Here is a 25,265-nt window from a genome sequence, read left to right on the forward strand (position 1 = left end):
TTAGGAACACCTGCCTGGTTTGGAATCCCAACCATGTCATTTACTGGCTGTGTGCCCTTGAGCAAGTTTGTTAACCCCTCTACTGCCTCCCTCTACTAACTACTGCCTCAATTTTTTTAACAGTGAAAAAGAGCAAATAATAATACCTGTCTCATAAGGTTGTTATGAATAAGTAAGTTAACATTTGTAAAACACCCAGAACAGTGCCTGACCACCCATGCTAAGTAAAAAAATCAAGGTACGAAACAGTGTGTATTACTACCTCTTGTATGTAAATATATGTGTGTGTATATATGTGTGTGTGTGTGTATGTATGTATTAACTAGTGTTTATACAAAGAACCTCTGGAAGAATACATAAAAACTAAAAAGCATAACTGGAATTTAGAGTAGAAAATAAGAGAAAGGGTTTTTGTTGTAAACCTTTTCATATTGTTGTGATTTTTTTTTTCCCCTAAGACAGAGTCTCGCTCTGTCGCCAGGCTGGAGTGCAGTGGCATCACTTTGGCTCACTGCAACCTCCGCCTCCTGGGTTCAAGCAGTTCTCCTGCCTCAGCCTCCTGAGTAGCTGGGACTACAGGCACGTGCCACCGCGCCCAACTAATTTTTGTATTTTTAGTAGAGACGGGGTTTCACCATGTTGGCCACGATGGTCTTGATCTCGTGACCTTGTGATCTGCCCACCTCGGCCTCCCAAAGTGCTGGGATTACAGGCGTGAGCCACTGTGCCCGGCCTTGTTTTGATTTTTGAATCATATAAATAAAAACCTATTCAAAATACATTTTAAAAAGAAAGTTTTAGGGCTAGTCTGCCAGAACCTAAGTAATAATAGAAATAAATAGGCACTGCCTGAGACAGACTAAAAATGGAGACATTTCCCTTTGGAAGGACAAAGTTGATGGTATGTATAATTAAAGTCTACAAACCAATATGAGCAGGAATAAGTGGCTAGATCCTGCCATGGGGTTCCTCCTTCAAGAAAGAAATATGCACAGGGGTTTCATGCTCAATAAAATAACAATATTTATTTCTTTTTTAGAATTTTTAAAAATAACACTACTATGAAGAGCTCAAGATACATAAACTTTTAATTTATAACAACAAACCTTCTTAATATGTGTAATTATTTTAAAGGAGGGGAGAGAGGGACTATGAGGTAGACAAAAATGTAAAAGGAGAAGAATGGAGGTGAAAAAACTGCGTAAAAGCGTGCAGGAAAGAATGAGTGAAATACATTCAACAGGCAAAGGGCCCACCAACCAATAACAGCAAAACCATCCAGCAATAGGAACAGAGAGGTTTTTGCCTTGTGATGGATTCATAACTCTGTCAGGTCTTACACTCTTCTAGAAGGCAGGACTGTTGGCTAAGGACTAAGCACTCCCAATTTTAAGCAGGCAAGCCTAAAAGAGGATGGCAGAGCAGGGAAAGACACCTTGGAGCAGGGTCGAGTGGTATGGGAAAACACTGGAGTGCTGAAGGAAGACCTGAAGGGGGTCACAGAGGAGTAAGAGGATCAAAGGTGAGACAAGAACGTAAATGTTGTAGAATCAGAGCCTGAGAAGGAAACACCCAACGGTGCTAGTGGTAGTCGTGGGGCCTCTAGGCATGGAAATGGGAAGGTAGATGAGATGGACCATATGTTGGATTTGAGTATTAGAGACAAATGTTTCACTTCGATTTTCCAGAGAGAGTTGGGGCCAGGACTGGGGCAGGGAGGTGACATGTCACTGAGAAGGAGAAGCTGGCACTGCAGATCTGGACATGAGTAACGAGAGTGGAGCCAACAGGTCACCAGAGGGCATGGTGCCCAGGGAGTGGCCCAGGAGAAAGTGCCCATTTTTGTGATCTTTAGTTTGAGGACGAGATTCTCTTTCATTCCTGGAAGGAAATGTTCAAGGTTTCCTCACAAGGAGCCCTGGGACCATCCACAGCACTGGCATTTTCTGGGCAGCAAGGCTTCCTGGGGTTTACTCCTTGGGCTTTACCATGACGTGATTGCAGACATCTCATAGCTAGTTCCTCTGAAGAGACAAATGGCTCGTGAGCCTGCAGTTCTTCAACAAACCAGGTGTAGACCAACAGTGATGGGAGACGAAGAAGGGTGTTCTTCCCGTCTGTCCCAGTGGGATTCATGTTTCTCAGAGGGTAAAAAGAAAGCAGAACTTGACCTTTACTTTCCTTTTACAGCAAATGGTTGTTCCAGAAAAAATGCAACAACACCTGAACTCTTCTAAAGAAAAAGAAGACAAAACCATCTAGTGCATCTATGCCATCCTGTTGAAGATCCTATTTGAAAAAAAGAGAGAGAGAAAGGTTTTGTTTTTAAGTGATAGAATAATCCAAAGTTAAAAATTCAACACAATGGAAAATAGTAATTCAATCCATGCTGCAAACAAGCTTCTTGGGTTGCTTTATGAATTGTATGAGCTGAAGGACAGCACCTTCCATATGGCCATATCCTCACATCGCCTTGGAAGTTTGCCTCTGGACATATTTTCCTATCTGACCATCTTTCCCATCTGGCTTCAAACTTCTGGGCTCAAGAGATTCTCCCACCTCGGCCTCCCCAGTATCTAGGACCACAGATGCATGCCATCACATCTGGCTAATTTTAAAAAATATTTTGTGCAGACAGGGTCTCACTATGTTGCCTAGGCTGGTCTCAACAAATTGGGGCTCATCAGCAAACTGGGACACTCTTTTCAGGGCTGATAACCTATTCCCCTGGCTTCCCAAAACACTTTCTTAGTCCTCTCAAAGGGGTAAGCAAATTTGCCTGGAGGCTAGAAGAATGGAGAGAAGACTGGGCATGGTGGCTCCCGCCTGTAGTCCCAGCACTTTGGGAGGCCAAGGCAGGTGAATGGCTTGAGCTCAGGAGTTTGAGACCAGCCTGGGCAACATGGCGAAACCTCATTTCTAGAAAAAATTAGCCAGGCATAGTGGCACACACCTGTAGTCCCAGCTACTCAGGAGGCTGAGTGGGGAGGATCACCTGTGCCTGGGAGGTCGAGGCTGCAGTGAGCTGTGATTGTGCCACAGCACTCCAGCCTGGGTAACAGAGGGAGATCATGTCTCAATAATAATAATAATAATAACCGTAATTAATGTCTAGGACTTAGATGGGCAAAGAGGTGAGGTGAATATTAAGTACTTTGGAGCAGAAAGTAACAACTGTTTATGTCAGAACATCAGAAAAAGACTGTGGGTCAGACACAAATGCTCCCCCTGCCTGCCCCCTGCAGTCTGTTCTCAGCACAGCTCCCTCTGTGGACTGTTGAAATGTGGTTCCTCGGCTCAGTGCCCTCCAATGGCGCCACCTCACTAGAAAAAAAGCCCTTGTAGTGACCTCAAGGCCCTACCTAATCTGCCCACCACCCACCCCTGACCATAGATAGATAGATAGATAGATAGATAGATAGATAGATAGATAGATAGATTTTTTTTTTTCAGATGGATTTTCGCTCTTGCAGCCCAGGCTGGAGTGCAATGGCGCACTCTCGCTCACCACAACCTCCACCTCCCAGGTTCAAGCGATTCTCCTGCCTCAGCCTCCTGTGTAGCCAGGATTACAGGCATGAACCACCAAGCCCAGCTAATTTTTTTTGTATTTTTAGTAGAGACAGGGTTTTTCCATGTTGGTCAGGCTAGTCTAGAACTCCCAACCTCAGGTGATCCGCCCTCCTCGGCCTCCCAAAGTGCCAGGATTACAGGCGTGAGCCACCATGCCCGGCCCTGACCATATCTTTTATGACTTTCTCCCTCACTCAGCTTCAGCCACACTGGCCTCCTTGCCATTCTTCAAACACATGAGATGCATTCCTGCCCCAGGGGCTTTGCTGTCCTCCTGCCTCCAATCCTCTGCCTCCTCCCTGATACTCACAGCTCAGTCCCATGCTTCTTTCAAGGTTTTCCTCAGAAGTCACCTTCTTTATGGCTCACGCCTGTGAGCACTTTGGGAGGCCGAGGCTGGTGGATCACTTGAGCCCAGGAGTTTGAGACCAGCCTGGCCAACATGGTGAAACACCCCTGTACTAAAAATACAAAAATAGCCGGTGTGGTGGCATGCCTATAATCCCAGCTACTCGGGAGGCTGAGGCATGATAATTGCTTGCACCTGGGAGGCAGAGGTTGCAGTGATGACTTTGTTCCACGGCATTCCAGCCTGGATGACAGAGTGAGACTGTCTCAAAATAAAATAAATAAAATAAAATAAAATAAAATAAAGTCACCTTCTCAGTGAGGCCTTCCCTTAACATCTCTACTTAAAATTGCAAACCCCAACACTCCTTATCCCTTTCCTTGCTTTACTTTTCTCCAAAGCATGTATCACTATCTGATAAACTACCTACTTTATTTGTGTAGATACTGTTTGTCTCCCTTACAAACTCTGTGAGATCAGGAATAGTGTCTCTTTGATCACTCCCATATCTCCAGTACTTAAACAGAGCCTGACATACAGTAGGTGCTCGATAAAAGTTGAAGAAATGAATGGAGAAAGGAATGGAAAACTATTAGCAGTAGGCTAAGGAACTTAGACTTTGTCCTGCTAGTAATTGAAAATCATTAAAGGTTTTTCTCCCCCTCTTATAGTTGGTATCAGCTAGGAAAATGGAATGAGTTTCCTTTCAGCATGGCAGATAAGAAAAAGTATAGAACACTGAGTCAGATGCTCATATATTTAAATTCCAGTCTTGTCACTTAGAAGCTAAGTGCCCTTTGATAAGTTTTGTAATCTCTCTGAAACTCCACTGCTTCTCCTGAAATACCTGTGACAGCAGTTCATAGGGTTACTGGGAGAATGAAATGAAACATGAAAAAGTGTCTCAAATAGTACTTGGAAAAAAATTTAATAAATGTTTGTTTCCCTCCCTTCCTCCTAACAAACTGAGAAATTCCCTATGCATTATGACATCAGTCAGATTCCCAGAGGAAACAGATGGCACACCCAAATTAGGCTAATTCAAGGTGAGTTAAATAGAGAGACTCTACAAAGGTGTGGAGAAACCACAGAGGATGGGGCAGTACCCAGACCCAGTGACAACAGAGTTGTCACCACTCCTAGGGGCGTAAGGACAGGGAGGGAGCAGTTTCCAGAACCCAGAAGGAGAGAAAAATTTCGAAGGCATATTTAAAATTCTAAAAGTGATGAGAAGCCTAACTATTTTAAAACATGCTTTATATCTAGAAAAAGTATATGTCCCGGGCTTAAAAAAAAAAAAAACAAAAAAAAACTGGATTAAAAAAAAAAATACTTGAAGCAAAACCCCACACAACTCAATGGTAAAATAGAGATTTTTTTTTTTTCTTTTTCAGATTCAGGGTCTCTCTTTGTCACCCATGCTGAAGTGCAGTGACACAATCATAGCTCACTAAGGCCTCGAATTCCTGGGCTCAAGCAATCCTCCCACCTCAGCCTCCCAAGTAGCTGGACTACAGGCACACACCACCACACCTGGCTAATTTTTCAAAAAATTGTTTTGTAGAGACAGGGTCTCACTATGTTGCCCAGGCTGGTCTCAAACTCCTGGCCTCAGCCTCCTAACGTGCTGGGATTACAGGTGTGAGCCACTGTGCCCAGCCTAAAAGATGTTATTTTGAGAAACACAGAACACTTTTGAAAAAGACAGAGCACTTGCTTAAGTAAAAAGAACAAGAGAGGAAAACTTTGGCAGTTCAACAACAATCCATTTAGCATATAAAAATATAACTTGATGAGCTGCTTGATAGGCAGTTCCAAGAGCAAGAATAAAAGTTTCTTTAAATACATCAGTGGCAGGAAGGCATCTAGAGAATCGATGTGACTGCTTGATTAAACAGAGTACAAAAGGTAAATAAATGATGACTATATATGAAAGAAAGTTACCATGCCAGACTTGAAATTCTGTTAATTTCCTTGATTTGAACTTCGAAGCAGCAAAGCCTTTAGCATTTCAGAGCCAAACTTAGAAGGATTTTTTTTTTTTTTTTTTTTTTTGAGACAGGGTCTCACTCTGTTACCCAGGCTGGAGTGCAGTGGCACTATCACAGCTTATTGCAGCCTTGACATCATAGACTCAAGCGATCCTCCCACCTCAGCCTCCCGAGTAGCTGGGACTGTGGCCACCACACTCGGCTGGAATTTTTCAAACTATTATTTTTTAAATGTGTTGTGGTCTTTTTAAAGGTGTTCTAGGCTGAGCGCAGTGGCTCATGCCTGTAATCCTAGCACTTTGGGAGGCCGACGCAGAGATTGCTTGAGCCCAGGAGTTTGAGACCAGGCTGGGCAACGTGGCGAAATTGTGTCTCTACAAAAAAAATACAAAAAAATTAGCCAGGTGTGGTGGTGGGCAACTTTGGTCCCAGCTACTCTGGAGGCCTAGGTGGGAGGATTCCTTGAACCTGGGAAGTTGAGGCTACAGTGAGATAGTGCCACTGCACTCCAAATTGGGCAACAGAGTGGGACCCTGTCAAAAAAAAAACAACAAAAAAGGTATTCTAAAGTGCAAGTTTATAGGTTTATAGTACAGAACAAATGTCTAGGTCAAAACCAGCTTTGTAAAGTTCTGCAAGAAAAGCTGGAGCAGGCATAAGGATAGCTATACAGATCAGTGGAACAGAATTGAGAGTACAGAAAGAAACTCTCATATTTACAGCCCATTGGTTTTCAACAAGGGTGCCAATGATGGCAATGGCTGCTGCCCTCATACTGGCTGCAGCAGGAAGGTGCAGCTTGGGCCGCATGCTCCATGGAGCCAGTGGGAGCCCCACCTCTTCTTATTGGGGCAGGAGCTCCCTGGGTGACACTCTGGCCACCCTCCCAGTTGCAGGACCCAGGCATCTCTGCAGCCTGCATCCTTGGGGGCCCCAGGAAGGACATACCCCTACCCCTGAAGGCTCAGGGGTGTCTGTTCCCACTGCCTAGCCTCTCTCTGCTCCCAGAGCCTGCTCCAATCTCTGAGTAGGGGTGGGGGCCAAGTCCCTCATAGTGCCAGAGGCAGATTGATTCCTGGGTGGAAGGGAGTGGGTCCCCAGTGAGACCCCACCTTCAGGTCAGGGAGGGTCTAAAGGCTGGGGGCTAGGCTGCCAGTCCTGTGGACCAGAGTGGGGACTGGTGTTGCCCCTTCCAGACCCACCCATGGCCACCCATGGACCAATCAGCATGCACTGCCTCCCCTCTGAGGTCCATAAAAGCCTTGGGCTCAGCCAGAGCAGGGCAGATGATGTCCTCAGGACAAAGAGGGTAGAGAGACAATGGGATAATCAGCTGCAGAGAGAAGCTACCCTCTCTGCTGATAGCTGGAGATGAGGCAACAACAAGTTGCAGAGAGGAACTGCCCTCTCTGCTAACAGATGCAGAGATGACCTGCTGGCAGAGAGGAGCCACCCTCTCTAGGGCTGCCTCTCCACTGAGAGCTGCAGACATTGGGAGGACTAGTTGCAAAGAGGAGCTACTCTCTCCAGGGCCTCCTCTCTGCTGAGAACTGAACACTCAATGGATAACCTGCCTACAGAGAGGAGCTACCCACTGCGGATCTCCTCTGAGCTGTTGTAACACTCAATAAAGCTCATCTTTGTCTTGTTTACCCTTCACTTGTCTGCATACCTCATTCTTCCTGGATGCAGGACAAGAACTTGGGGAAAAGATGCCATGGCCACAGAGATTTCCGGCCAGAAAATTGACACCCCAAAGATCCCATAACACCAAAACAATTTATAGGGAAACAATCGTCTTTTCAACAAATGGCACTCCAGACACAGTGAGATGTACCTATAGTCCCAGCTACTCGGGAGGTTGAGGTGGGAGGATCTCTTGAGCCCAGGATTTTGAGGCCAGTCTGGGCAGCATAACAAGACCCCGTCTCAAACAAATAAACAAACAACAACAAAATCCAAATGATGCTGGGACAACAGGGTATCCATATGCAAAAAAAGGAAGACAGACTCTTAACTAAAATGTATGCAAAAATTAATTTCAAATGGATCAAAGACCTAAATTTAACAACTAAAACTAAAAAGCCTTTAGAAGAAAACATAAATGTGACACCCAAAGCAAAAGCACTAGCAACAAAAAGAAAAGTAGATAAATTGAACTTCATCAAAATTTAAAACTTTTGTACTTCAAAGAACACTATCAATAAAGTAAAAGGACAACCTACGGAATGGGATATAATATTTGCAAATCATATATCTGATAAGAAACTTACATCCAGAATATACAAACGACTCCTAGGCCAAGGCAGGAAGATCATTTGAGCCCAGGAATCCAGGACCAGCCTGGACAACATAGTGAGGCCCTGTCTCTACAAAAAAATAAAATAAAATAAAAATTAAAAAATTAGCCAGGTGTGGTGGCACGTGCCTGTGGTCCCAGCAACTCAGGAGGCTGAGGTGGGAGGATCAATTGAACCCAGGAGTTCAAGGCTGTGTGAGCTATGGTCACAGCACTGCACTCCAGACTAGGCAACAGAGCAAGAACCTGTCTCAAAAAAAAAAAAAAAAGACTCATATAATGATAAAAAGATAAGTAGTCAATTAAAATGGGCAAGGATATGAATAGACATTTCTTCAAAGAGAAAAATGACCAATAAGCATATGTAAAGATGCATATTATTCATCAGAGAAATGCAAATCAAAAACACAATGAGATACACTTCATACCCACTAGGATGGCGATAATCAAAAAGATAGTTAATAACAAATGTTGGCAAAGATGTGTAGAAACTGGAACCCTCATACTCTGCTGGTGGACCACAGTGTATAATAGTGTAGCCACCTTGGAAAACAGTCTGAAAGTTCCTCAAAAAGTGAAACACAGAGATGTCACATGACCCAGCAATTCCATTCCTAGGTATGTACCCAAAAGAATTAAAAACATTTCTACACAAAAACGTATATACAAATGTTCATAGCATCATTATTCATAACAGCCACAAAGTGGAAACAACCCAAATGTCCAACCACTGGTGAATGGATAAGCAAAATGCGGTATATCTGTACAATAGAATATTCAACTGTAAAAAGTAAAATACTGATACATGCTACAACATGGATAAGCCTTGAAAAAAGTATGTTAAGTGAAAGAAGCCATACACAAAGTTCCATATTGTGTTACTCCACTTATATAAAATGTCCAGAATAGACAAATCCACAGAGACACAAAGTAGATTGGTGGGGCCGGGCTTTGCACTGGCTGTTCCCTCTGCCTAGAACACTTTCCCACTCCAGGTGTTCCCATGGCTAGCTCCGTCATTTCCAGTCTCTGCTTAAATATCACCTTCCCAGAGACGCCTTCCCCGACAGCCTATTGGAAGTCACTCTCCATCAATCAGTGTGCTCTGATCCCGCTTGGAGCTCACATCCCTGTCTGACTTGGCTGTTTACTGTTCATCTGCCTTGTTATCTGCTCCCTCCCCACATCATTTCTATGAGACTGCTGCTTACTGCTGTAGCCACCAATGCCTGGAACTGAGTCTGGCATTCAATAAATATTTGTTGGAGCCGGGCGCGGTGGCTCAAGCCTGTAATCCCAGCACTTTGGGAGGCCGAGATGGGCGGATCATGAGGTCAGGAGATCGAGACCATCCTGGCTAACACGGTGAAACCCCGTCTCTACTAAAAAATACAAAAAACTAGCCGGGCGCGGTGGCGGGCGCCTGCAGTCCCAGCTACTCGGGAGGCTGAGGCAGGAGAATGGCGTGAACCCGGGAGGCGGAGCTTGCAGTGAGCTGAGATCCGGCCACTGCACTCCAGCCTGGGCGACAGAGCGAGACTCCGTCTCAAAATAAATAAATAAATAAATAAATAAATAAATAAATAAATAAATATTTGTTGGAATGAAATTGGCCTATCAAATAGTTTATTTGATTGCCTATGTTCTCTATGTTTATTTTCTCTTTATTTCTCTCTTGCTTTATTTTATTTTATTTTATTTTATTTTATTTTATTTTATTTTTTGGGACAGAGTCTCACTCTGTCACCCAGGCTGGAGTGCAGTGGCACAATCTCGGCTCACTGCAACCTCTGTCTCCCAGGTTTAAGAGATTCTCCTGCCTCAGCCTCCCGAGTAGCTGGGACTATAGGTGTGTACCACCATGCCTGACTAATTTTTGTGTTTTTCAGTACAGATGGGGTTTCACCATGTTGGCCAGGCTGGTCTCGAACTCCTGACCTCAAGTGATCTGCCCAACTTGGCCTCCCAAAGTGCTGGGATTACAGGCATGAGCCCCCTCTTGCTTTTATAGCATTATTGTTGGGATCTCCCATCCATGTTTTGTCTCCAGGATGTTTTATCTGAGGAAAAGGCTGTGTGTTGTCCACATTTGGACCTGAGTATAAAAGAGGACACGGCACTCCCTGTGGCATGCATGGTGGAGGACAGCATGGTGGAAGCTGCACCAAGAAAGCTTCACAGGATAGTTGAATCTAAGAGCAAGAAACTGGGCTCTGAGGGGTCCGCCACCCCGTCTGTCACAGAGCGCATGTGATCACACAAATCACCTGAGGAATGCATAAAAAGGTAGATTCTGATTCTGACTGTGTGGGCTGGAGTCTCAGATCTTACACATCTAACCAAGTGATGCTGATGCTGCCAGTCCACAGACCACAGTCTGAGTAACAAGTATGAGATTAAATGCCAGCTTTGGCTCAGGTTCACAAAGTGTAGATCTAATATGTGGTAATCCAGACAGTATTAATCCATTAATTCTGATAATTCCTGGGCATCTCAGACACTTGGCAGCTGTGGTTTTGTTTGCTCTTTCTTCCTACCTGACAGGCTCTGGCTGGGGAAACTGAAGCCTCACCTCTTGAACCATCCTATGATCAATACTGTCCCCAATGTGTCTCAGCTGCATGGCCAACTTGTGAATTATTTCCTCCTGATGATGCTTCTGACCAATGCTATACTCCTTGGGCTGAGAAGGTAGATTATGATCTGCATTGAGAAAAAAAGAGTTCAAAAGAGATAATCCTACTTAATTATCTGTAAAATCACCACTAGTTACTAAAAACTGTCTTAAAAAATGAGAGGGTGGACTGGGTGCAATGGCTCATGCCTGTAATCCCAGCACTTTAGGAAGCCAAGGTGGGTGGATCACTTGAGGTCAAGAGTTCAAGACCAGCCTGGTCAACACAGTGAAACCCAATCTCTACTAAAACTACAAAAAATTAGCTGGACATGGTGGCGGGCACCTGTAATCCCTGCTACTCGGGAGGCTGAGGCAGGAGAATCACTTGAACCCAGGAGGCAGAGGTTGCAGTGAGCCAAGATTGCACCATTGCACTCCAGTCTGGGTGACAAGAGCAAAACTTCATCTCAAAAAAAAAACAAAAAACAAAAAACAGAGAATTGAAATTCAGTTCTTATAATAATTATCAAAAAGCAAAGCCTATCTATTGGAATAGGTCAGCTCTCTCCAATAGAAATATAATTCAAGCCACACATGTAATTTTAAATTTTCTAGTAGTAAAATCAGGTAAAATTAATTTTAGTAATTTATTTTACCTAAATCAATATATCCAAAATATCATAATTATAACATTAATCAATATAAAATGATTAATTATGTATTTTGCATTTTAAAATTATACCTAAGTCTTTGAAATTCAGTGTTTATTTTGTACTTACAGGACACCTCAATTTAGATGCTAACTTTTCACCAGAAAATCTTGATCTATACTTAGATTTCATGAAGTTGACAGTTTAAAAAGTAGATTCAGGCCAGACGCCATGGCTCACATCTATAATTCCAAAACTTTGGGAGGCCAAAGTGGGAGGATCACTTGAGCCCAGGAATTTCAGACCAGCCAGGGCAACATAGTGAGACCTTGTCTCTACAAAAAATTAAAAAATTAGCTGTGCGTGGTGACTCACACCTGTAGTTCCACCTACTTGACTGAGGCTGACATGGAAGAATTGCTTGAGCACAGGAGGGGAGGCTGGAGCCAGCTATGGTCACACCACTGCACTCCAGCCTGACCAACAGAGCAAGGCCTGCCTCAAAAAAAAAAAAAAAAAAGATTCACATATCCAAGTCATTTCAAACATACTTAAAAGGGCTCCAACAATTAAATCAATTATCAGTTTTCAAATTTAAATTAATTTAAATTAATTAAAACTTAAAATTCAGTTCCTCAATTGCACCAGCCACATTTCAAGTGCTAATAACCAAATGTGGTTAGTAGCTATTGTATTGGACAAGTAGTAATAGATCTTTATAGCTTTTCAAAATAGATTTTTCCACTATATATATAATATATAGTATATATTATATATGTGTGTGCACATATATAAAATGGAAAATCTATTTTGAATAACTATATATAAAAATTATGTGCGTATACACACACACACACACACACACACACACACATATATATATATATTTTAATAGACACAGGGTCTTGCTTTATTGCCCAGGCTGGTCTTGGTTTTAAACTCCTGGGCTCAAGCGATTCTCACACCTCTATCTTCCTAAGTGCTGGGATTACAGGAATGAGCCACTATGCCCAGCCCCATTTAATATTTTTATGCACTCTCCTTGATGAGCTCTCCAAACTTTATTTGCTTCCAGCAACCAATGAGCGTTTTTAAGCAACACTATAAGTTAACACTTGTTAGGTGCTTTGGGGAAGGTCTAAAGAATACAACAAGGTTTCTGTCCTTTAGTCACTTAGAACCCACAGGTTAGAGATGATACAATTCCCAAGTGCTTTAGGACTACAGAAGAGAAGGAAATGAATTTGGGCTAAAGTAGACATAAGTATGGCTTCATAGAGAAAGCAAGAGTTGTGTTGAACCTGTTTCATTTCAATAAAATTGGAGAACCTTTGATTTTCAGGCTTGAACTCAAAGAGTTGAGTGGGAGAGACACAAACTACAATTCAACATGTTAGAGTAAGTATGAGGTTTGCACAGATGGGTCAGGAAGACATCCCAAACGAAGTAGGTGATATCTGAGTTGAGTCTTGAAAGATGAAGGATGACTAAGAATTAGCCTGGAGAAGACACAGACTGGGGAAGAGCCAGCTGAGAGAGTGCAAACAGGACATTCCAGGCAGAAGGATCAGGTGAGCAAAGGCTTGGGGGTGACAGACAGGGAGGTTTTATGCATAAACTCTAAGTAGTGCTGTTATTGAAAGGGAGGGACATAGGAGACAAAGCTAATAGAGACAGCACAAGAAGAGGCTTCAACTTTATCCAGTAGAGATAAAGGAGAGCTCCCCGAGGGGAGACTTTTTAAACTCCCAATGCTCAAGCCTCTTTCCGCTCCAGTGAAATCAGCAGCCTTGGAGTTGGACCAAGCATCAGTAATTTTCTTTTTCTTTTTCTTTTATTTTTTTGAAACAGTTTCACTCTGTCACCCAGCAATGGTGCGATCTCAGCACCACCATGTCCAGCTGATTTTTGTATTATTAGTAGAGATGGGTTTTCACCATGTTGGCCAGGGTGGTCTCAAACTCCTGACCTCAAGTGATCTGCCCACTTCAGCTTCCCAAACTGCTGGGATTACAGGCATGAGCCACTGCACCTGGCCAGTACTTTCTTTAAGCTCCACAGGTGGTTCCCATGTGTAGCCAAGTTTGAGGATTGATGGTTTAGAGAGGTTGAGTAACTTGCCTAGGGTTTGAAAGCCAGTGAATGTGAGCCAGGATTTAAACTCAGGTATGTCTGGCTGCAAAACTCATGCACTTAACCTTAGCATGGAGCCTGAACTAAAGCAGTACTAATAGGGATGTAATAGTGGAAACAGATTATATATTTAGGAAACAGAATAGGCTGGGATTTAGTATTAGCTAGGGAAAGGGAGGAAAAGGGAAACTCCCACTTTTTAGGCTCGAGGTATTGAAATGGCAAAGGCAGCATCAGCCTGTACAGAGAATGGGATGGAGAGAGGGCAGGTGTGGAAGGCAGAGGAGGCCAGCAGAAAGAGAAAGAAGAAAATTTGAGTTCATTTATAAATTTTAGGTACCAACTAGGCATGGTAGCTCATACCTGTAATCCCAGCATTTTGGGAGGCCAAGGCAGGCAGATTGCCTGAGCTCAGGAGACTACCCTGGGCAACATGGCTCAACTCCATCTCTACCAAAACTATAAAAAATTAGCTGGGCATGGTGGCACACGCCTGTGGTCCCAGCTACTTGGGAGGCTGAGGTGGGAGGATCGCTTGAGCCCAGGAGGTCGAGGCTACAGTGAGCTGAGATTGTGCCACTGCACTCCAGCCTGGGTGACAGAGAAAGACCCTGTCTCAAAATAACTAAATAAATCGTAGGTACCTTTATGACATTTTAGCAAGCATTTGGATAACATTCGGGGCACAGAGGATGTAGAACTTAAGATAAAGATTTAAGAGTCATTCATTCATTTATTCAGTAACAATGTAAGAGAGTGGTTGTGATTGAGGGAGAGTTTATACAGGTGATGACAGGACCTCTGGATAAACCAGATGGTTAACAAGATAGACAAAGGAACAAAAGTCCACAGAAATGACTGAGAAGAAATCAAAGAGGTAAAAAGGGAACCAAGAAAATGATGTCAGGAAAGGCATCTTTCAAGTCTTGTTGAAAATGTCCTTTTAAAATGTATTAATGGACACTGTTACTTGGTTAACTACAGTATAAGAACACAGACAAGGGTCGTATAACCGTATTTCAGTCAACCACAGATCATGTATACAATGGTGGTCTCATAAGACTACAATGAAGTTGAAAAATTCCTATCACCTAGTGACATCATCAACACATTACTTATGTGTTTGGTGATGTTGATGTAAACAAATCTACTGTGCTGCCAGTCACTCAAGCAATCCTCCCAACTTAGCCTCCTGAGTAGCTGGGACCACAGGTGCAAGCCACCATGCCCAGCTAAATTTTGTATTTTTTGTAGAGATGGAGTCTTGCCATGTTGCCCACACTGGTCTCAAATTCCTGAGCTCAAACAATCCACCTGCCTTGGCCTTCCTAAGTGCTAAGATTACAGGTGTGCACCACCGTGTTCAGCCTGTTATTTTAGAGTATACTCCTTCTACTTACTAAAAAAAACAAAAACAAAACAAAACAAAACAAAAAAACGGCCGGGCGCAGTGGCCCACACCTGTAATCCCAGCACTTTGGGAGGCCGAGGTGGGTGGATTACGAGGTCAAGAGTTTGAGACCAGCCTTACCAACATGGTGAATCCCTGTCTCTATTAAAAATACAAAAATTAGCCGGGCGTGGTGGTGTGCACCCATAATCCCAGCTACTCAGGAGGCTGAGGCAGAGAATTCCTTGAACCTGGCAGGTGGAGGTTGCAGTGAGCCGAGATCGTGCCACTGGACTCCAGCCTGGGCAACACAGCAAGACTCTGCCTCCAAAAAAAAAAAAAAAAGTTAACTGAAAACAGCCTCAGGCAGGTCCTTCAGGAGGTATTCCAGAAGAAGGCATTGTGACCTTCCCACGGGACAAGATATGGAGGTGGGAAAGAGTGATATTGATGATCCTGACCCTGTGTAGGCCTAGGCTAATATATGTGTTTGTGTCTCACTTTTTAACAAAAAGTTAACAAAGTAAAACATAAAAAATTTTAATAGAAAAAATCTTATAAAGATGTGAAGAAAATATTTTTGTACAGCTGTACAATGTGTTTGTGTTTAAGCTGTGTTATTACAAAAGACTTAAAAATGTAAAAGTTTTAAAATAAAAAGTTACAGTAAGCTAAGGTTAATTTATTATTGAAGAAAAACTTTTTTTTTTTTTGAGATGGAGTTTTGCTCTTGTCGCCCAGGCTGGAGTACAATGGTGTGATCTCAGCTCACTGCAACTCACTTTGCCTCCTGGGTTCAAGCAATTCTCCTGCCTCAGCCTCCCGAGTAGCTGGGACTACAGGCACTTGCCACCACGCCTTTTTTGTAGTTTTTTAGTAGAGACGGGGTTTCACCATGTTGGCCAGAATGGTCTGAAGAAAAACTTTTAAAAATAAATTTAGTGTAGCCTAAGTATAGTGTTTATAAAATCTACAGTAGTGTACAGTAATGTCCTAGGCTTTCACATTCACTCACCACTCACTCAGTGACTCCCCCGGAGCAACTTTCAGTCCTGCAGGCTCAATTTATGGTATAAAAGATAACCACTTTTTACTTTTTATACAATATTTTTACTCGACCTTTTCTATGTTCAGATACACAAACACCATTGTGTTACAATTGCCTATAATATTCAGTACAGTAACATGCCGTACAGGTTTGTAGCCTAGGAGCAATAGGCTATACCATCTAGCCTAGGTGTGCAGTAGGCTATACTATCTGAGTTTGCGTAAGCACACTCTCCGATGTGCACACAATGATGAAATCACCGGATTTCTCAGAACCTGTCCCCATCATTGACACATGACTAGTGTAATGATTTGAGTGTTTGAGTGTGATAATAATGATGATCCAGAATCCTAAAACACAACTTAAGGTCCTTGTTTTAAAGATGCCAATCACTATCTGATTTGCCCACACCCCCTTCCAAGAGAATCTATCTTGTTGCCTAAGCAATCAGGTTCTTTCCTACATGTTTCCACCACAACCTCAGGCCAAAGTGGATTGGATCAGAGGTGGACACCTGACCCAAGGACAAATAATCCATTGCCTGGCCAAGTACTCACAACCTAGTCCCAAAAGGAACAGGGTGAGTCAGGTTCCTCTCTGCTCAATAGACTCAGGAGACTAAGGGAATGGGTGGCATTGGGATCACAAATGCCACAGGACTGTGTTGGGGCCATGATGAGTTGAAGCCACTTGCAAGTAAAAATTATGAAGAGGAAAAAAGCATTGAAAAGACACGGGATGCTGGTTAATAGAGGAAAACTGAACAGGTAATCAGAAAGAAACCAAGATTCAAGAGGCCAGGTGCGGTGGCTCACGCCTGTAATCCCAGAACTTTGGGAGGCCGAGGTGGGTGGATCACAAGGTCAGGAGTTTGAAAGCAGCCTGGCCAACATGGTGAAACCCCATCTCTACGAAAAATACAAAAATTAGCTGGATGTGGCAGCACATGCCTGTAATCCTAGCTACTCGGGAGGCTGAGGCAGGAGAATCGCTTAAACCTGGGAGGCAGAGGTTGCAGTGGGCCGAGATCACACCACTGCACTCTAGCCTGCGTGACAGAGTGAGACTCTGTCCCAAAAAAAAGAAAAGAAGACTCAAGAAAGACTGGCCCCCAGTGCCAGCCTGCCTCAGAGCCCAAGCCCTTCAAGTTCAGTTCATTTTCATAAGCATCCTCACCAGAAACCACATCTTTCTGGAGCTGACTGAAGTAGATTTCTCTTCCCTGCAGCTAAACATCTTAAATATCTATATCCATTATTTCCATTGTCCAGAGCTGTCGAATGTACATAAAACTGTAGGAGTATACGTTGGCTATAAATCAGCTTCAGCACAGACTCTGGAAGTGAAATTTAAAAATTAACTTCGTGATACTAGTAGGTTGTGTTTTTAGTTCTGGTCATTTGCCACTCCTCATAAAAGTTCAATGTAAAACAGATTGAAAGCTGTGCAGTACTCAACCTATATATGACATTATTTGCTAGCTAAAGAGAGTTGGTGCACTTGCCTTATAGACATTTATGCACTAAGATAGCTATACCACCATATCGTAAGAAACATCGTTAACAGGGAAGAAATCATTAGATCACAGTTCTAAACTAGTCACATATTGGAGGCAAAAAAAAAAATTCCTTTAGCAAGATTATCAAAATGAATGAAAAAAGTAAAACTCTGTATTATTTTCCAAGCATTAAAATATTAATATCTAGGAGAAAAAAGTTTCTCATTTTATGTAATAACTGTTACTGAAAAGTTGTGGGAATATGTATACATCCACACACAATTCTCAAGATAAAATCATAGTCTAAATGGCCCCGTAAGGAATTTGGAAAAACTTCATGGTTAATCTTTTTTTTTTTTTTTTTTTTTTTGAGATGGAGTCTCAGGTTGCCCGGGTTGGACTTGAACTTCTGGGCTCAAGCAATCCCCCTGCCTCCGCGTCCGAAGTGTGTGATAATAATGATGATTCAGAATCCTAAAACACAACTTCAGGCCCTTGTATTAAAGGTATAGCCTATTGCTCCTAGATAAAGATTCTCCCTCCAGGAGAATGTATTCTGTTGCCTAAGCAGTCAGGTTCCTTCCTACATGTTCCCACCACAAGCCCAGGCCAAAGCAGATTGGATCAGAGGTGGACACCTGACCCAAGGACAAATAGCTGGGACTTCAACAGGCCCTGCTACCAAGCCCAGTTGGTTAATCTTTTTTTTTTTTTTTTAGATGGAGTATTGAGTATTGCTCTGTTGCCCAGGCTGAAGTGCCATGGTGCAATCTTGGCTCACTGCAACCTCCACCTCCTGGGTTCAAGTGATTCTCCTGCCTCAGCCTCCCGAGTAGCTGGGATTACAGGAGCCCGCCACCACACTGGGCTAATTTTTGTATTTTTAGTAGAAACAGGGTTTCACTACGTTGGCCAGGCTGGTTTCAAACTCCTGACTTCAGGTGTTCCGCCTGCCTCGGGTTCCCAAAGTGCTTGGATTACAGGTGTGAGCCACCATACCCAGCCTTTTTTTTTTTTTTTTTAAATACAGGGTCTCTCTCTATTGTCTCTCTCTGCTTCTCTCTGTTGCAATGGCACAATCACAGCTCACTGCAATCTCTCAGGCTCAAGCAATCCTCCCACCTCAGCCTCCCAAGTAGCTGGGACTACAGGCATGTACCACTATGCCCAGCTAATGTTTTATTTTTTGTAGAGACAGTCTTACCATGTTGCCCAGGCTGGTCTAGAACTCCTGGCTCAAGTGATCCTCCCTCGTCAGCCTCTCACAGTACTGAGATTACAGGAGTGAGCCACCATGCCTGGCCTTGGTTAATCTTTTCTCAAAAAAGAAAAAAAAAATTTTTATAGGCCAGGTACTTTGCAGCATTTTGGGAGGCTGGGGTGGGAGGATCCCTTGAGCCCAGGAGTTCAGGACCAGCCTAGGCAACATAGGGAGAGCCTGTTTCTACAAAAAAAAAAAAAAAAAGTTTTAATTAGCTGGGCATGGTAGTGCCTGTAGTCCCAGCTACTTGGGAAGCTAAGGTGAGAGGATTGCTTGAGCATGGGAGGTCGAGGCTGCAGTGACCCATGATCATGCCACTGCACCCCAGCCTGGGTGACAAACACCATGTTTAAAAAAAAAAAAAAAAATCCTTTGTAAAGGAAATAATCAGCCTCAGTGTGTCAGAACTTTAAAAAATATTATCGTATGTTGCGAATCCTATGTAAGGACCTCCCACCACCTGTCTTTCAGTTGCATTTAGGAAAGCTTTGAAGCAAACATGCTGTGAAGATTTGTAAGTGCCTTTCCACTGCCAGGCATAATGTTAATATTCTATTTTCTCACATGGTGGTCATCCATTTATACTCCTGATTTTGTTCACTAAAAATAGGGGTCTAGGGGCTTCTGGTTCAAGACTGAGCACAAGCACTGGTTTCTCCATCTCTCCTAATCTCCCCAAGACCTCACCAAAATGAAAGTATGAAAAAGAACAAGGTCAGAACACCGAAGAGAATGGGAGGCAGGTCAAACAACAGATGAGAGACCTATATGTGTTTCTGGAAGGCAGAAAGCAGACGAGACAAGCTGCAGATAAACAAACCAGGAGAGAAAGCACAGAGAACCCACCACAGGGGCTCCTGAGGCTTGGAAGCCCATCTACCCCGCCAAGACCCAGAGACTGGAAGAGGGAGACGCACTCTTGACTGGAAGTCTGATGGGGACCAACTGCACCACTTGGTGCCCCCAGCTCACTGTACCCAGCACAGAGTTCAGGCAAATAAAATGAAAGAAAAGAGAATTCAGACCAGGCAAGGTGGCTCAGGCCTGTAACCCTAGCACTTTGGAAAGTTGAAGTGGGTGGATCACTTGAGGCCAGGAGTCCGGGGCCAGCCTGGGCAACATGGTGAAACCGTGTCTCTAGAAAAAATACAAAAAATTAGCCAGCTGTGGTGGTGTGTGCCTGTAGTCTCAGCTACTCAGGAGGCTGAGGTGGGAGGATCACTTGAGTCTAGAAGTTTGAGGCTGCAGTGAGCCATAATTGTGCCACTACATTCTAGCCTGGGTGACAGAGCAAGACCCTGTCTGGAAGGAAGGAAGGAAGGAAGGAAGGAAGGAAGGAAGGAAGGAAGGAAGAAAGGAGAAGGAAGGAGAGAGAGACAGAGAGAGAGAGAAAGAAAGAGAGAGAAAGAGAAAGAGAGGAGAAAAAAAGAAAGAAAGAGAAAGAAAGAAAAAAGGAAGAAAGAAAGAAAGAAAGAAAAAAAGAAAGAAAGAAAGAAAGAAAGAAAGAAAGAAAGAAAGAAAGAAAGAAAGAAAGAAAGAAAGAAAGAAGGAAAAGAAAGAAAAGAAAAGAAAGAAAGAAGAAAGCAAGGAGGCAGGCGGGGGGGTGGGGGGGCACGCAGTGGCTCATGCCTGTAATCCCAGCACTTTGGGGGGCCAAGGCGGGTGTATCATCTGAGGTCGGGAGTTCAAGACCAGGAAGGAAGGAAGGAGAGAAGGGGGAGAGAGAGAGAGAGAGAGAGAGGCCAGATGCGGTGGCTCATACCTGTAATCCCAGCACTTTGGGAGGACGAGGAGGGTGGATCACCTGAGGTTGGGAGTTCGAGACCAGCCTGACCAACATGGAAAACCCCTGTCTCTACTAAAAATACAAAATTAGCCGGGCGTGGTGGTGCATGCCTATAATCCCAGCTACTGGGGAGGCTGAGGCAGGAGAATAGCTTGAACCCAGGAGGCAGAGGTTGCAGTGAGCCGAGAATGAGCCGTTGCACTCCAGCCTGGGCAACTAGAGTGAAATTCAAAATAATAAAAGGAGAAGAAGAAAGAGAATAAAGAGAGAAGGAGAGAAAGAAAGAAGGAAGGCAGGAAGGTAGAAAGAGAGAAAGAGAGAGAGGAAGAGAGGAAGAGAGGAAGGGAGGAAGGGAAGAAGGGAGGAAGAGAGGAAGGGAGAAAGAGAGAAAGAGGAAGGGGGAGGAAGGGAAAGACAGGAAGAAAGAAAAAAGGAAGAAGGCAAGAAGAAAGAAAAAGAAAAGGAAGGATGGGAGGAAGGAAGGAAGGAAGGAAGGAAGGAAGGAAGGAAGGAAGGAAGGAAGGAAGGAATCCAGACCATTATTTGACGGAAGAGGTCAAACCCTGTGGTGAAAGCAGAAGCTTCTTATGGACGTTGGCACCTCAAACTAAAGGTCTCTTTGTTCTGGCATTTGGGGGACACAGAGCTAGAAACTAACTCATCTCCCTAAATCCCAGACAACTCAAAACCCTCCTATGCACCATCTGAGCCTCCATTAGAGAGAGTCCTGGAGAGGCACTCAGGTATAGTGGTAGAATTTTGAAGCCAGAAAGCTTGGGTTCAAATATAAAATCTGCCACATATTAACTATGTAACCTGCCACAAGTTATCCATTCTGTCCATGCCTCAGTTTCTTCATTTGTAAAACGGCAAGAGTAATGTATTATTTCATTCATTCTAAGAGTTTTAATACAAGAATAATCAGTATGTGTCTTATAATCTTATAAAGACATATCATACTTCAACAGCATTATTTACCTTTTTAGTAGTAAACAAAATAATGGTTCATCTTACAATTGATGGAATAGTAAACTGAATGAAATACTATGGCCAGGCACAGTGGCTTAATGCCTGTAATCCCAAAACTTTGGGATGCCAAGGTGGGCGGATCACCTGAGGTCAGGAGTTTGAGACCAGCCTGGCCAACATAGGGAAACCCCGTCTGTACTAAAAATACAAAAATTAGCCGGGCATTGTGGCACGCACCTGTAATCCCAGCTACTTGGGAAGCTGAGGCAGGAGAATTGCTTGAACCCAGGAGGTGGAGGTTGCAGTGAGTCAAGATCCCACCACTGCACTCCAGCCTGGGCAACAAGAGTGAAACTCTATCTCAAAAAAGAAAGAAAAGAAAAGAAAAGACCATAGTAACTACCTCATAGAGGAGTTGTTGAGATGACTTAATAAGTTAATATATTTAACTTACACAGAACTATGCCTAGAACGCAGGTAAACACTGTATAAATGTTAGTTATTACTACCCACCTGGGGGAACAGTTCTCACATAACAGCAGAAAAAACCCACACTAGCTACCCACTGTCTTTCACTAAAATAACAAAGAATTACCTGCAAGGTGGCTCATGCCTGTAACCCGAGCACTTTGCGAGGCAAAGGCAGGAGGATCACTTGAGGCCAAGAGTTCAAAAGCAACCTGGGTAACATAGTGAGACCCCATCTCTACAAAATAAAAACAAACAAAAAATTAGCCAGGCATGGTGATGTGTGTCTGTAGTCCCACCTACTCAGAGGCCGAGGTGAGAAGGTCATTTGAGCCCAAGATGTTGAGGTTGCACTGAGCCAAGATCTTGCCACTGCTCTCCAGCCTGGGTAACAGAGTAAGACCTTGCCAAAAAAATAAATACCAGATAAACAAAACGGTAATTCTGAAGAAAACACATAATTCAGTGAACAGAAAATAATGTTTGCAAATTCTAATGTATGTGTTTAGAGAGGTTTTTAAAAATAAGAGTGGAGCCAGGCGCAGTGGCTTACACCTGTAGTCCCAGCACTTTGGGAGGCCGAGGCGGGAGGATTGCCTGAGGTCAGGAGTTTGAGACCAGCCTGGCCAACATGGTGAAACCCCGTCTCTACTAAAAACAGAAAAATTGCCAGGCGCGGTGGCTCACACCTGTAATCCCAGCACTTTGGGAGGCCAAGGTGGGTGGATCACCTGAGGTCGGGAGTTCCAGACCAGCCTGACCAACATGGAGAAACCCTGTCTCTACTAAAAATACAAAATTAGCCAGGCATGGTGGCGCATGCCTGTAATCCCAGCTACTCGGGAGGCTGAGGCAGGAGAATCGCTTGAACCCGGGAGGCGGAGGTTGCGGTGAGCCGAGATCGCGCCATTGCACTCCGGCCTGGGCAAAAAGAGTGAAACTCCGTCTCAAAAAAAAAACAAACAGAAAGAAAGAAAAAAGAAAAATTAGCCGGGCGTGCACCTGTAATCCTAGCTACTCGGGAGGCGAAGGCAGGAGAATCGCTTGAACCCAGGAGGTGGAGGTTGCAGTGAGCCGAGATCCCGCCACTGCACTCCAGCCTGGGTGACAGAGCAAGACTCCGTCTCAAAAATAAAAACAAAAATTAAAAAAATAGGCCGGGCGCGGTGGCTCACGCCTGTCATCCCAGCACTTTGGGAGGCCGAAGCGGGCGGATCACGAGGTCAAGAAATCCAGACCATCGTGGCTAACATGGTGAAACCCCGTCTCTACGAAAAATGCAAAATTAAGCTGCGTGTGGTGGTGCGCGCCTATAGTCCTAGCTACTCGGAAGGCTGAGGCAGAAGAATCGCTTGAACCTGGGAGGCAGAGGTTGCAGTGAGCCGAGATCGTGCCACTGCATTCCAGCCTGGCGACAGAGCGAGACTCCGTCTCAAAAAAAAAAAAAAAAAGAGACTCTTGAAATCCTGGGTTCAAGCGATTCTCTTATCTTGGCTCCCAGGAGCCACTGCACCTGGCCTGTTTAGAGACAGACTTAAGACAATATTACGTTCATAAAACAAAAGAGAATGCTATGTAAAAAGAAAAATCCTAGAACAAAATCTTTCAGATTTCAAAAATATGATTGCCAAAATTAAAAATACAATTGATAGCCTGAAAAAAGTTAAGTCAAGGAAATCTCAGCGGGAAAAAAAAAAAAAAATCAGAAGTTGAAAAACATGAGAGAAAAGATAGGCAATACAGAGGAACAATATGGAAGGACCAGCATTTGATTAATAGAAATTCCAGGAAGAGTGAAACAGAGGAGGAAATAAACGAACAATGCAAAACAGCTTCCCAGACCTAAAGGGCACAAACATTCATATTAGAAAATCCTCCCAAGTTCTTAGGACAGCAAATGGGGAAATAAAAACCTTACCCTTTGAACATATTGAAATTTCAAAACACCAAGGATAAATATAAGGAGACTCTTTAAAGCATTTGAGGAGAAACGAATTCATTTGGCAATGGACTTCCCATCAACAACAATGGATACTAGAATATAGTGGAAGAAATTTTTTAATGCCCTCAAAGGTTTTATAAAAAATTATTTTCAATCTAGAATTCTATGCCCAGCTAAACTGTCAGTATGTGAGAGGTGGGGCCAGGCACAGTGGCTCACCGTAATCCCAACACTTTGGGAGTCTGAGATGAGTGGGCTGCTTGAGCCCAGGAGTTTGAGACCAGTCTGGGCAATATAGTGAGACTCCCATCGGTACAAAAACTTTAAAAATTAGCCACATGTGGTGGCATGAGCCTGTAGTCCTTGATACTCAAGAGGCTGAGGCAGAGGGATAGGTTGAGCCCAGGAATTCAAGGTTACAGTGAGCTAAAGATCACTGCACTGCACTCCAGCCTGGGAAACAGGATGAGAGCTTGTCTCTAAAAATATAAAAATAAAAATAAAAAATATGTGAGAATTGAATGAAGACATTTGCATACATGCAAGGACTCAGGAATTTTTCTCCCATACACCACTTGTTAGGAAGTCTCTTGAGGAAGTATTCCAGTAAAACACAATAAATAGAGTAAGACTAAATTAAGAAAGAAAAAGCCACAAGATTTAACAACAGGTGGGTCCAACCATGTGTACGGAAGTCCCAGGATCTCAATGGTGCAATGTGCCTAGAGAGTAACCAGATTGGAGCAAGAGAACAACTCTCAAAGGGTAGTTCCCAGTGGAAAAGGAGACTTGGTGGAAGCAATTGTATGGTTTAGAACTTGGGGAAGTTTGAGGATGTAATAATTACAAATCACATGGATGAGGGGAGGAAAGGAAATGAGAAAGTCTGGAAAACAATAAAAGATCATATAGGAAGCTTATAGTCCAAATATGAAGCAAATTAAAATGTGGCTTCAGTTTAAACTGAAGGGATTGTTTTATACTTCCTTCCAAAAAGATATTCCTCTGTGTTAAACCTGGCAGTGCTTTATCTGCATAATTAGGCATAATTTTAGGTGATTTTTCTCAAGGTAAAGTCATTCCAGGAGTCTTCACTGCTGGTAGCCACCACCCCTAAGTCCCAGACTGTTAAAAGGAATTTCAAGAAAGTATTTGAACATTACCTTTGGAATGTTGACACAATGTGGAAAAAAATGAGGTTGAAAGTACTGGAAGTCTTGGCCTCTCCACATTCTGGGCCATCTGCTGACAGTTTGGAAAATACATGTCTCCCTTTCTCAGAGACAAACCA

General features: G+C 43.5%; 1 protein-coding gene across 1 annotated transcript in view; it reads right to left on the reverse strand.

The window, feature by feature from the left end:
• Positions 1 to 998: 998 nt before the first annotated feature.
• Positions 999 to 25,265, reverse strand: part of PXT1 (peroxisomal testis enriched protein 1) — a 57,764-nt gene continuing 33,497 nt past the window's right edge. Inside the window, exons 4-5 of the mRNA XM_025381531.1 lie at positions 10,785 to 10,915; positions 999 to 2,289 (exon numbers count right to left, since the gene is read on the reverse strand). Of these exons, the coding sequence (XP_025237316.1) occupies positions 2,185 to 2,289; positions 10,785 to 10,915 (236 nt within the window). The 3' untranslated portion in view covers positions 999 to 2,184. The remainder of the gene's footprint in view (positions 2,290 to 10,784; positions 10,916 to 25,265) is intronic.

This window comes from Theropithecus gelada, chromosome 4 (assembly GCF_003255815.1).
Source record: "Theropithecus gelada isolate Dixy chromosome 4, Tgel_1.0, whole genome shotgun sequence".
NCBI classification, from domain to species: Eukaryota; Metazoa; Chordata; class Mammalia; order Primates; family Cercopithecidae; genus Theropithecus; species Theropithecus gelada.